Source organism: Momordica charantia, assembly GCF_013281855.1.
Source record: "Momordica charantia cultivar OHB3-1 chromosome 5 unlocalized genomic scaffold, Mcharantia_2.0 BLBB01000005.1, whole genome shotgun sequence".
In the NCBI taxonomy this organism is placed as follows: domain Eukaryota; kingdom Viridiplantae; phylum Streptophyta; class Magnoliopsida; order Cucurbitales; family Cucurbitaceae; genus Momordica; species Momordica charantia.
In genome coordinates this window covers 5942902-5956545 of record NW_028275163.1, presented here as the reverse complement: position 1 = coordinate 5956545, position 13644 = coordinate 5942902, and the positions used below count along the sequence as shown (strand labels likewise).

Genomic DNA, 13644 nt, shown 5'->3' with positions numbered 1-13644 from the left:
TGCCAAAATTAGGGTCCAAAAATAAATTCAGATTATAACGGCCAAAAGACTCGATTAAGGATTAACCATTAAACATGAGTTGTATTTATGGAGGAGGAGTACTGCCATCTAGCAGTTTCATGCAACCAGAAATTACTTAGTGCTTCTAGAAACTGTCTTCTAATGAGGAAGACTGTCAACTAGCAATAAGTGTTGCTAGGGATTCTTCTTCTCCGTCTTTTCTTCTTCTTCTTATTCAAATTTCCTTTTTATACTCTGTCTTTTCTTTTCTTCTTTCCAACGCTTATTCTTCTCCCCACCCTTCCTCTTCTTTGTTTTCTTTGTTTCCTTCCGATTCTTTTTTTTAATGAGGCTCGCCTTATGCGTTCAAGACGGGCTGTCCGCCAAGCATCTGATGTGTCCGCTCCGCCACGTGTCCAAAATAAAATAAAATAAAAAGATATGCTATTTCACACATGTCCGTGCTTCCTAATTTAAAATCCTCCAAACCCTCGAATCAAAATATAAATTAATCCCAACAAAGTTTTCCACCATTGTCGTGCATCAGAAATTGAGAACCAATAAAACCAAATAAAGAAACAACTAAAACAAAGTTCGTTACCTAGTATACTTGCAGTCAGGAGACAGAGACCCAATGAAGTGTTGACACACGTACTGGTACAATCTCCAAGCATCTCTCCCTAGCATATCTTCAGTTGCTAAACACATTGGAGTAACAGGAGGATGATCACCTGCATCAGTTCCTGATCGTGGTTTACTGTATCCATCAGATAGAAGCACCCGTACATAATCACCCCATTCTGGATTTTTCAAAAGGGAGTGTAGAGTGCCTTTGAAGTCAAATGAAGAAGGATAAGCTGTACTCTCTGTACGTGGATAGCTACAAAAAGAAGCCAAGGGAAAAAAAAAAAGAAAAAAAGAGAAACAAAAAGTAAACAGAGAGAGAGAGAGGTCTTCAGGTTACAAGAAAAAGAAAAAGATATCAAGGAAGTAAAACGTCAACCTGCGTTGAAGGAAAATATATAAAATGTCTTCAGAATATTCAAACAAGAAAAGAGTAGAATTGGCAAAGATTCAACAAGAAGAAGCATATTGTCTGTCCCTAAAAATTTATCCTTGTTATTTTTTATTACGTGGTAGTTCACTGCCTAAACCTTGAGACATATACGGTGCATTCTTAAAGCAAATGATATGACGTTAAGATAATCAAATGTTTTTCCTTTTCTAAAGGGAAATTAAATTAGATTGAAAGAACGAGATATACAGAAAAAGAAAAGAACCCCCAAAAGAATAAGAGAAACGAGCTAGACAAATTCTCAACTGAGGCCTACTACCACTCTCTTGCCTGCTTATGCTGCTTGGACTGACACTTCAGAGAGCCCCTTCAGTTTTTTCCCTCTTTCCATTTCATTTGAACGTGAAAAGAAAGAAAGAATCATGGATTAGGAGCCAAAAAAAAAAAAAACGTGTGGGTCCGATTTCTCTGTTTGCATTTTGCAATGAGAGCATATGGAACTTTCCCCAAACAAAAAATAAAACGTGTAGGCACAAGATAGTGAAATGACTTCAAAATATTAAATGGAAAAAAATAAAGGTTTCCAAAGGACAAAATTCACAGGAAAAAAGACGGAAAGAAAACCTGATGAATCCTTGTGTATACAATCGTTCAGCTAGTTGCATTGCCATTTGAGGTCCAAAGCCTAGTGCGCTTGAAGCAACCTGCATACAACATGACGATGACTTGAATCGATCTAAGAACGTAATATAGCTTTTCCAAGAAATAAACGCAGCAGATATCTTGAACCAGAATTCAAATGGCAACCACTTTCCACCAGGTATGAAGACTATTAATAGACTCATTCAGCCCCTTCAATTTTTCTTTTCTTGAAAGAAGTCCAATTGATGTAGTTCTTTAGAATCTTGTTTGAAGAATGGAAATGATAACTCTTATTGAAAGAGCTGAATCCTATTTATAGGATTCTTAGCTTTAAAACTTACAATGGTAAACCAAGTTACCGTGGGGTAAAACTAAAACTGCCAACACATAATCTTTAAAACAAAAGCTAACTAACCGAACTGCTAAAGACAACTACTAATTACACCAATTTCCCCGACCCAAAAAAAACAACTCGTCCTCGAGTTATGGGGCCAAAGTAAATTCATCCGGTGGTAGATAGCTGTAAATGTCTGCAACATTAAACACGGGGCTGATGTTGTAGTTGTTTGGTAAGTCGACTTTGTAGGCATTGACACCGTAGCGCTCTAGAATAGGGAAAGGACCCAACTTTTTCTTCTTCAACTTATTATAAGTTCCTGCTGGAAATCGACTTTTCCGTAGGTGTATCATCACAAGATCACCCACTTTATACTCCTTGAAACGTCGTTTTTTGTCTGCAAAAGCTTTGTACTTCTCATTTGATCGAGTAATATGATCGCGGATCTCTTGGTGAAGCTTGGCTATTCGTGTGACCATTTCTTCGGCCTCCAAGCTGAGATCAACAGATGAAGGAAGATTTGTTAGATCAAGTGTTAACCTAGGAATTTTAGTGTAAACAACTTCAAATGGACACTTCCCCGTGGTTCTATTCTTCATGTTATCGTAGGCAAACTCGGCTTGTGCAAGAGATAAGTCCCATTGTTTAGGATGATCTCCACTAAGGCATCTGATGAGATTACCAAGAGATCGATTGGTAACTTCAGTTCGGCCGTCCGTTTGTGGATGGCTAGTAGTGCTGAATTTTAAGCTAGTATCGAATTTTTTCCATAAGGTGCGCCAGAAATGACTTAAAAACTTCACATCTCGATCGGACACAATAGACTTAGGAACGCCATGGAGGCGGACAACTTCCTTAAAAAATAGTGTAGCTAGTGTAGCAATATAAATGGCGTTTGATGTCTTTTTACATGCCAAAAAATGTGCCATTTTGCTAAATCGATCCACTACTACCATAACAGAGTCAAAACCTCGTTGGGTCTGCGGTAACCCAAGGACAGTCCATAGATAAGTCTTCCCATATATTTTCTGGTATAGGCAAGGGAGTATATAAGCCTATGTTTTGAGTGGTTCCTTTATATGTTTGACAAAGAAAACATCGACCAATATAGTTGGCCACATCTTTGCGGAGTTGAGGCCAAAAAAACCTCATGTTCAGTATCTCCATAGTTTTGTCTCGTCCCAAGTGGCCGGCTAAACCCCCGGAATGAGCATCTTTTATAAGAGCCTCCCGAAGAGAAGTATGGGGAATGCACAGGGTATGGCCTTTAAATAGAAAGCCATCCACAATATGGTAACCATCGGAAGCTGTATGTGTTTGGCATTTGGTCCAAATAGTTCCAAAATCGGGATCTCCTTCGTAGGAGTCAGGTAAGTGTTCAAAGGCAATGATCTCCCCTTTTAGAGTTGTTAATAAGTTTCCTTTCCGACTTAGAGCATCTGCAGCTTTGTTAGTGATGCCAGATTTATGTTTAATGACAAAATTGAACCGTTGAAGAAAAGAAAGCCAGCGAGCATGCATACAACTAATAGAGTTTTGTGTGTGCAGAAATTTAAGTGAAAAGTGATCGGTAAATAGGACAAACTCCTTATTTAGCAGATAATGTTCCCATTGCTTCAATTCTCTAACTAAGGAGTAGAGTTCTTGCTCGTAGGTGCTCCATTTTTGTCGTGATGGGCTTAATTTTTCGCTGAAATATTCGATGGGGTGGGAATTTTGGGATAGCACAGCCCCAATCCTGATCTCGGAGGCGTCTACGGCTACTTCAAAGGGCTGGTTGAAATCAGGTAAAGTAAGGACAGGACTACTACTTAGCTTGTGTTTAAGTAGGTTAAAACTTTCGGTTTGACTAGGTCCCCACGCAAATTGGCCCTTTTTAAGGCAGTTGGTGAGAGGAGCAACGATGGAACTGAAATTTCTTATGAATTTTCTATAAAAAGAGGCAATCCCAAGAAAACACTGCACATCTTTAACTGTTTTGGGTTCTAGCCAACTTGAAATGGCACTAGTTTTCACGGGGTCCATTTTGACTTCGTTGTGACCAATAATAAACCCTAGAAAAGAAATTTCTTCAACTGCAAAGAGGCATTTTTTCAGATTAATGGCTAGGGTAGTTGTCTTATACCTATTATTGAGTTGTTCTTCTGCCGTGGTTGCTGTGGAAATGGCCTCATTGAGAAATCCGATTGGTTGGAGAGCTAGTTGTTCTTTGATGTCTGTCCGCAATCCGCCGATAAAACGAGCCACCAAGTATTGCTGGTTTTCGCCAAGATTTGTGCGGGCTCCTAACCTGTGAAATTCCTCAGCGTAATCTACAATCGATCGCGTACCTTGTTTACAGTTTTGGTACTGATTATACAGTATTTGCTCGTAGTTAATAGGGAGAAATCGTTCACGCATCAGCCTCTTCATTTTTTCCCACGTCCGGATCGATCTTTTCCTATATCGACGCCTATTGACTTCCAACTGATCCCACCAAGCCAAAGCGCCCCCCTTCAATTTGAACGCCACTAGCTGAACCTTTTTGTGATCGGGTGTGCCCATATAGCTAAAAAAGTTCTCAACATTCTTCACCCAATCCAAAAACCCTTCGATTTCCATCTTCCCGTTGAATGTTGGGAGGTCAATCTTCATCTTATACTCATTTGGTTCTTGATATGGCCTTTGATTACCCCGACGCCCTCTGTTACCTTCTTCTAGTTCCGGCATATCTTCCTCCCCACTAGAAGAATCCAAAAAAAATTCTTCCGTGCGTCGAAACAGGGGATTTTGGTTTAATTCTTGACGTGCAGTCCTCTGTTCTTGGGGCATTCTTGGATCAAGAACGTTTTCTTGGAACCTATTTGGTTGCACCCGTGGTTGTTCTTGATAGTAATTACCTTGATGCTCTGTTTTCCTAGCTTCTTGGCCCGTTCTTGCTGAGTTCTGTTGGATACTCAATCTCTCAAGATGATCGTGCATACCTTCCAAAATCTGTTTAATCTCACTCACTTCCCGTTGGATGGTCTTCACATCCCCCTCAACCAACTGCAAGCGTATGGTTGCTGACCGTGGTGAGAGAACGGATACTTGATCCGCTTCTTTGTTGGCAAGGGAAGAGTCCGAAGTGGTTGGTTTCTTGCCCGCCATTGACTGCCCAAAATCTGGGAGCTCTGATACCAAATCTGATGTAGTTCTTTAGAATCTTGTTTGAAGAATGGAAATGATAACTCTTATTGAAAGAGCTGAATCCTATTTATAGGATTCTTAGCTTTGTTAGTGATGCCAGCTTTAACTAAAACTGCCAACACATAATCTTTAAAACAAAAGCTAACTAACCGAACTGCTAAAGACAACTACTAATTACACCACCAACACTCTCTTTGGAAAGGAGTTTGCAGAGCCTTTGGAAGTTAAAGAGGTTCAAGTAAATTTGAATGAGGCTTTTAATGAGGAAAGAGAAAGAGTTAGACCAAATACTCTTTCTTTTGGTCAAATTAACTCCACTAATGAAGGCCTGATTCATAGGTCATCTACCCTTGATTTCTCAGATAATGATTTGGAAGATGAGGATGGAGCGATTAGTATTTTTTTTTTTTTAACAAGAAACAACTTTTCAATGATATATGAAAAGGAGAAAAAATTCATAAATACAAACTCCTAGAGCGAGAGAAAAAAAGAAAAGACAAAAACATAGAATAGGCTCAAGAGGGAGCATTAAGAATAATAAAATCCAACGATAATATCGAGCTAACTACAAAACAAAACTATCCACCAAGATGGAGCGATTAGTATTAGTAGTAATTTGGATTCTCTTCCAAAGTCTTCCAAAGTCAGACCTCCCTGTGAAGATATTTTTGAGCAATCCTTTAAGAAAGATTTTCAAATCCTTTTTCATGAGCAAAAAGAAGTTGAGAAGGCAGATTCTTCAAAGCAACCTTTTCATTCCTTTTCATTCCTCCTTATTTCGAAGAAATGGGATCACACTTGTCCCTATTGATATGATCCTTTGATTTTAAAGAGATGTGTTAGAAGTTTGGGTCCTCTGTTTTTAACGGTTCACTTATTTGAGATCATGTAGCATGGTTTTTTTTTAATATTCAATATTTAATGTTGGGTTTGTGCTTTGCGGTTTAAATTTTTGGAAGGAGTCACTTTAACATTTGTTGGGTCTTGAAGGGAGCTGATTGCCATTTATTTTCGGCTGATTGTTGGTTTTTAATAGGGTTGCAGCTTTTTCTAGTGTGCACTTATTTTCTTAAGCAGTTTGGTTAGCAATGGTTGAGAGACATTTATAGTAAGAGATCCCTTGGTCGGTTTATCTTACTTCGAGGGTTTTTCTTTTTTGAGAAGCTTACTCTAGCAGCATGGATATCCCCTTGGTTGTTGTTACAAGAGCACCCTATGAGAAGGCTAGAGTTTCAAGCCGTTCGAGATAGAGAAATAGATCAATTGGAGCTGCTGGCGGGCCTGAAGTTAAAGTCCATTGAAGTTTTCTTTTTGTGTCCTCGCTTCTTGGTGGATTGTTCTGATATTAGTTAGCATGTTCTTATTGATAGCATTTTTTGTTCTTAATTTGATTTTATTGCTCCTAGACGAGACTCGAGACTCTATTCTGTTTTGTTCTTTTCTCCTTTTCTCATTTTCTCATTTTCTATCGCTTCTTTAGGAGTTTGTATCCTTGAAATTTTTCTCTTTTTCATATATCCATAGAAAGTTTTTTTTTTCGTTGGGTTTGTATCATGAACATTTTTTCTTTTCATACATCAACGAAAGTTGTTTCTTCTTTTTTTTTTAACGAGAAACAACTTTTCATTGATATATGGAAGAAAAAATGTTCAAGATACAAACACCCAAAGAGGTGATAAAAGAAGATAAAAATAACATAAAATTAACTCAACAAGAGCAGTACAAACTCAGAGAAGATAAAGAGCATTCTAAACCAGAACTCAGAAAATTGCTTGCTACAATGCTTAGAGAACAACTTCAAAGCCACAAATTTCAGAACCAAAAGAGCAGAAGATAACATAGAATTAGCTCAACAAGAGCAATAAAAAGTTGTTAAAACATCGAACCGAGTGGATCGACTGTCAAGTAATTTAGAAGATGTTAGGTCTTGTCTGGGAGAAGCTTGATCTACTGAGAAAGGAACAATAAGAAACAGAACACAGAACACTGCTGTGGTGTCAGCCTACCACACTCCGTCGTTGCTTAAGTCAGTTGATGAGCTTAAGAGGAGAAGAACAGAAAGGACAAGTCTCGGTGGAATTGCTTACCTTGGAAGGTTGAGGGTCATTTCTATTTATAGATTTGGTGGCAGTGTGAATGAAACCCATCAATGGGCAACAGGCATACCTATAACCTGCAATATGGCGTGACAATTGGTTGCGCAATAAGGTGTGATGTGGCCAGCTCACCTATAACCTGCTTTATGGCATGACCATAGGCTACACAATACGGAATGAGCTATTCACATGCTTGTGAGCATATAACGCGACCTACTGGGCCGCATTACACGTGTGTGCTAGTTTGGGCGGCCCAGAAGGGCCCGTTTTGGGCTTGTTACACTTCTTCGACGGGCTTGTTTTAGCTCGATCTTTTGGTGGATCCCCAACAGTAGCCCCCTACTTTAAAGTTAGAGTTCTCCTGGCTTGGAAGTATTGGATTTCAATCTTTGGGTTCCCACGCCGCGTAATCACCCTTCTCTACCTAGAAATATCTTCACATGGCGTCGCCGCTCAATACCACCCTTCACGCCGCCCAATGGCCGTCGCACCTGCCGTTTCACCCTTTGCGAAGCTTTGAGGTTTTGAGGTTATCCGCCGGTTTCAAGGTACTTGACGGATTTTTGTGAAGTTTTGAGGTTATCCGCCAGAATTTTGTGCGGCCTCGTGGGATTCGACGGAAATTAGTGCAGCTTCGAGGGGTAACGCATGTCTTCGTGTGTGTGCGGAGGTTTAGGCTGTTATTAGCACGGCTCAAGGTGGCGTTTTGAGCATCTATTGTGCAGTTTTTAAGGCGGTTCAAAGGCCATCCTCCAGTGTAGTTCAAGGGTGGGTACTGCTCTAGTCTTTTCCTTTGCGAAGCTTTTTGGCGGTCATTAGGCAGTTTGTTTCGAGGTGACCACCTGCTCTTGATACTCGTTCTTTTGAAAATGTTTGATTCCAATCTAGAGGATTTTGTAATATTGAAACCTTTGGAGCCGTATTTGGAGGAATTTTTTCCTGGTTTGCCGGTGAGCTCAAATTTGGAACGACTCCATCTGTCGTACCCCCATTAGGCATAGATACTTTAGTGATAGGGAGTAACACTGCAGAGTGTTCGGGTGTAACAACCGATAGGGCGGTCATTTATATAGATGATAAGGCGGCCGATGGATTGGCTGGAGGTGATGTGTCGGGAAGAAGGCCAGATGAGGCCGATAGAGCGGTGTTGGGTACGTTAATACAGCTACAAAGATCGTCGGGGGTGAGGGAGGAGGCCAGATGAGGCCAAGGGAGCGGTGGTGTTGATGCGGGTGTAGCTACGACTCGGGTTGATGTTTCTACGGCATCGTGCCCACCTGTTTCTACGCTGGGGCATCCATTAGACCTAGTCCCCCGGGTGTTGATTCAAAGATCTATTTCTCGGGCAACCCCCTTGTTTACTAGTGGACTGAAACTTCCCTTCCTTATTACCATCAGGAATGAATTGAAATGCCAATGTAAGAACTCTTCCAACGAACGTGAAAGGGTAGGAGGAGTTGACTAGTCACAGGGGTAGTTCATATAGGCCACCACGCTCCACCTTGAGGCCTATTCATTCTGAACTCTAGATCTAATTTGAAATTCTTACAAGGAGACAACTCCAGTAGTCATATATCTACCTTCAGAAGGTTCACTGTATTTAGTCCAGAAGGCCGATGTTTGCTTTCTTGTTTCTCAGATATTTCTGTTACTTCTACAATCCCATCTTCGGTTACCCGCTTTTGAAACATTACAGCAACCTGAAACATTGGGGAAGAATATAAGACAGTAAGCATTGCAAAGAACAGATTAAAAGGTGTTTTATCAAGGCTAAAACAATGTCTCACATCACAATCGAATAACTTGCCACGCTCCCAGTCTAGATTAAGTTCATATCCATTTTGCATAATATAAGGGCACACAGACCAAAATTTTTCTGGCTTAAAAGTAGTTATTTGCAAATGACGCTGTACACAAAACCCAAGTGTGGGAGTTTGGCATGGCCCATAGCTGAAACAAGTGAACAACATTATGATTAGCCAGTGATCAAGACGAGATCATTAGTCAAGATGATAACATTTTAGATGAAAGTTGAAGACTTGAATTGCTTTTGCATATCAAAGTTGAAGCAGATCAAGGAAGAATGGTAACTGAGACCATTAGTAAATAATTTGAAATCTAATCCATGCAAACAAGGGGAAAAGAGAACAAAATGGGCTCCAGTCTATATTCAACCCCCCCCCCCCCCCCAATTTTATATAACCAAAATTATTTATTTATTGTATTTGTGTGCGTGCAATAGAGAGAAACAGAGAGACAGGATTTTGAGGTAAGTAGGTAAAGATGACCTAAGAACAAGAAACTTTTTTTTTTTGGTATGAAACACGATATATCATTGATGTTAAGAAATATATAAAAGGCCGCGAGGGCAAGTTACAAGAACGCCTTCCAACTAGAAATAAGGTCGTTTAGGTTGGAACTATTGAAGGGTAAAATTTAGAAACATTTACACCAACCAAGAGCTAAGACAACAACCCTATAAAAAAAACCCTCGAAAGGGAGGGATGTGTCATTGAAGACCTGGTTGTTCCTTTCTAGCCATAAATTCCATAGGGTGGCCATTCAAAAGACTATCAAGGAAGATATATGGGCATGGGTGCATGGCTGTCTGCCACCCGAAGCTTGTAAGAATTCGTCCCCAAAAGCGAGTGGCAAAGTCACATGAAATGAATAGGTGTCCTTGATTTTCCGATGCCCTATGACAAAGGTGGCAGAAGCTGGGGGAGAGAACTATGTGAGGCAATCTCTTTTGGACCTATCATGCATGTTAATTGCTTCATGACTGAGCTCCCTTCTTGGGGAGCTTGCCTTGCAAATGTTGTTATAGAGTGAGGGCGTGCTTTGGTTCTCAGGAGATGTCAAGTTACTGAAAACTGACTTGGTGGAGAAAGTCTTTGAGGTATCAAGTGGCCAGAACCATTTGTCATTTGATGGAGAGAGACCGTACGTATTTAGTGAGTGTGAGAGGCGCAGCCAATCCTCGATTTCCTCTTCCTTGAGAGGTCTGCGAAAAATATAATCAGGTAGCTTTGGACCAAAGATCAGATAGTTTGGCATCCTTGTCGATAGTGATGACATAAAGCCTGGGGAAAAGAGAGGCCAGTTGCTCGTGTTCCAGCCATCGGTCATTCAAGAAGCTAAGATGGCTCCCTTCACCAGCCCAGCAGATGGCATGATCCTTGATGATGTGTAATTGCTGCATGATTGCCCACCAGGGGCCTTTATAGGAACAGGGGGAGGAAAGGCAGGCCAGATTGTAGGAGATGCACCCATGTGTTTCGCCTATATAAATTTCCTCCAAAGGTGGTTAGGTTCAGTAATGAATTGCCAGATCCATTTTGATAGCAGGGAATGATTCCTATTCCTGATGTTACCTATGCCGAGACCTCCATCAGTGAGAGGGAGCTTAACCAACTATTATTACTTGACATCCAAAACAGTAAAACTACAACAACAACAACAAAAAAAATCTCAAAAACAAATTTTCCAAGCACGCCAAATGAAAGGTTTTTAAATAAGTAAAACCTTTTAAATAGGAAACATAGACTATATCATTAATAGAGAAACATATTCAAAATGGGAGGAAGAGAAGAAATCTTGACAACCCAAACGATAAGGGAGTTATATGTAAGAATTAAAAAATAAAAAGGAAAAAAAACTCCATAGTTGGTAAGGAGTAACTCTTGTCGAGAAAACTCCAAGAGGAAACAACATATCTAACTCCTAAGTCCTAAATGTCATGAAGAATCCTCACTAAACCTACAAAGCTCCTCTTCGTTTCCAACTAGATTTCACGAGGAGTATATTTGCACCCAAAGGAAGTTTTTCTTAGCTCATAACACTTATAAGTTGATAAATAAAATAATTAAACTCCATGTTCAGACACCGTTGAGGATCATAAGTATGGAATTGGAGCCTCCAACAGTTAGCACAGGACAGTGAAGGAAGTGGTGTTCAAGACTTTGAATGCCATTGTTACAGAGCCTGCACCAGCTAGGAGAAAAGGTATGAAGAGGGAATTCTTGAGTGAATTCGATCATAAGTATAACATCGACATGGAAATTTTCACATTTTAGGGAGATTTTGACTTCCATACAGCTATATTCAAATCCTTTAGAAGGTCCATAAAGGTATAGCAAAACAGGGACCTTAGGTCCTTAGCTGAGAAGATCCCTGATTGATTCAAAATTCCAGTATCTTGATTGATTGGACAAACAAGAAAACCTTACATTGAAAGCAAAATTAGAGATCCACCATCTCTTTCTAGCTTTTCATGTTTGACTACGTTATTATATAGGACAACACTTATTGCTAAATTCCAACGAGACATTATAGCAATATCTGAAAGAGGTAAGAATTTAATAGCAGAAATATATGTTTCCCTCAATGCATCAAAAGCTATAAACGAATAATAATATAACATGCATAAAATTATATGGACACATTGTATGTATTTATTAATATAATTATATCTGTAATATATAATATAAATGTACAAAGAAGGTGAGCAAGAAGAGAACTCACGAGATGAGTCTGGAATCAAGGTTTCCATATTTACCCTGAAAGAAGGTAGTCTGAAAACGCGTAAAGGCAACTCCTACTTTCAAATCTATCTCTTGTCGAGCATCTACAGCCAGTGCCTCATTTCTATTAGGTTGAACAAGGTTATCCAAAGCCTTCAAAATATCTTTTTCAGTAACAGAAGAAAACCTTGCACGATACACTTTTTTCCGAAATTCATTGCCACCAAATCCGGTGCACTCAATAACTGCAAGCAGAACCAATGTTAATATTTTCTTGATAAGAAACAAATGATATCAATAAACAGAATAGATACATCAAATGAATCAAATGAAACTAAATAAAAAATCCCACCTATTTTTGTTATTATTCAAGTACTACAATCTATACTGGGCGGTAAAACTTTAGAGTAGACGAATACTATGAAGAGCTCATAATGTTATAATGTACATTTTCTCGAGGTGAGGCAAATAATAGACCACATACCACTTTTCTTCACAAAATCAAGTTTTACCTTTCCTTTTTCAAGTATCTTCCTATATTCGAAAAAGCCATTGTCAATTTGTTTCAACCAATCAAGAAATCATTGCATTGAGTTTGCCATCAAACGTAGGAAGATCAATTATGTTTATGTAATTGCATGAATCTTGCTTACTTGAATGGTACATCTCGTTTTCACCCTTAATGAATTCCTTCCTCTGGTTTTGATTCAGATTCTTCCAAGAAAGCAAGACTCAGTTCCTGGAATTAGCTTCTTGCTAGTTCGATGCCCATATCTTGTTATTCCTTGCAGTTTGTCTCTCCTACCCACTGTGAATTCTTAAACACTTTTTCTTCTTCTGAACGATTGGCTAGTCTGTCTCCTAGTATCTTTCCCTTTTTTTTCTGTCTTTTCATAAAAAACAAATATTCTCCTTAATTGGAGGTTTGTTTTGTTAATCATTTAATCAATGAAGTTTCATTTTCATTAAAAATAGGAAACAAATATTTCATTGATGGTATGAAATATTGCAAAAGAGATTCCTTCTATGGGACGCCTATCAAGGAGAAAATAAAAAGGGGAGGATAATCAAACCCCAATCATAAGGAGATTACCAAAAACTCCTCCTTTGATTGCAATTTGCCAAAGGGGGCCAAGGTTCAATTTGATGAGAAATGTTTTGAATTGAATGTTACTATCCTTCTGTGCTTTCTTTCAAGCCTGTCATAGGTTTTAGATAATCCTCCAAGGAGAGGAGGTGGTGTCGTAGTTCAAACATTGCCGCTGATAGCTCACCAAAAAAAGAGGTTGCATCTCTTATCAATACTCGGGGATTTCTCAGAGTCGTTTCTTTTGGGCAACCAAGTCCTTCCTTGCTTAGGAACTTTGGTGTAGTCAAAGTAAGATTGAAAGATGATTTGTATTAGATGCCTTTAAAGTTACAAATGACCTCTTATTTATAGAGAAGAGGCCACGGTCAAATGGGTTAACAACCCAAACTTAAAGACTAACTAACTAAAACTAACTTAAGTAGAACTAACTACTGTTAGTTACATCAAACTTAAAATTGGTAGAACCAGTAGAAATGAGGGAATTATTTAAATAATATCGGAAAAAGAATGAATGTATAAATGGGAAACCAACCTTTATATTTATAAGCCAGGTTATGAGATTTTTGTGAATAATTAAAATGGTGAACCAGTCTTTTGACTTAGGGTTAAACATAAGCCTATTAACCAAAATTTATTAAGATGTTAAACAGGTTACAAAATTGTTGGATTTATTAATATTTGTGTAAATATTAGGTGTCAATATTAGTTGTCAATATTTAGTCTTTATTGTTGATATTCAGTCTTTATGGTGTTTATTACTTTTCCTTGTTTGT

At 38.9% G+C, this 13644-nt stretch overlaps 1 protein-coding gene across 10 annotated transcripts in view; it reads right to left on the bottom strand.

The window, feature by feature from the left end:
* Positions 1-13644, bottom strand: part of LOC111009207 (DNA topoisomerase, type IA, core) — a 32523-nt gene that overhangs the window by 5296 nt on the left and 13583 nt on the right. For 2 of the 10 annotated variants that reach the window (XM_088124150.1, XM_022282201.2), the window contains exons 6-10: positions 11783-12026; positions 9046-9208; positions 8839-8958; positions 1640-1719; positions 602-880 (exon numbers count right to left, since the gene is read on the bottom strand). In XM_088124150.1, coding sequence (XP_087980276.1) covers positions 602-880; positions 1640-1719; positions 8839-8958; positions 9046-9208; positions 11783-12026 — 886 coding nt within the window. Of the gene's footprint in view, positions 1-601; positions 881-1639; positions 1720-8838; positions 8959-9045; positions 9209-11782; positions 12027-12434; positions 12676-13644 lie in introns of those variants that run through there. The other 8 variants (XM_022282205.2, XM_088124151.1, XM_088124147.1 and 5 more) reach the window with 8 other exon arrangements.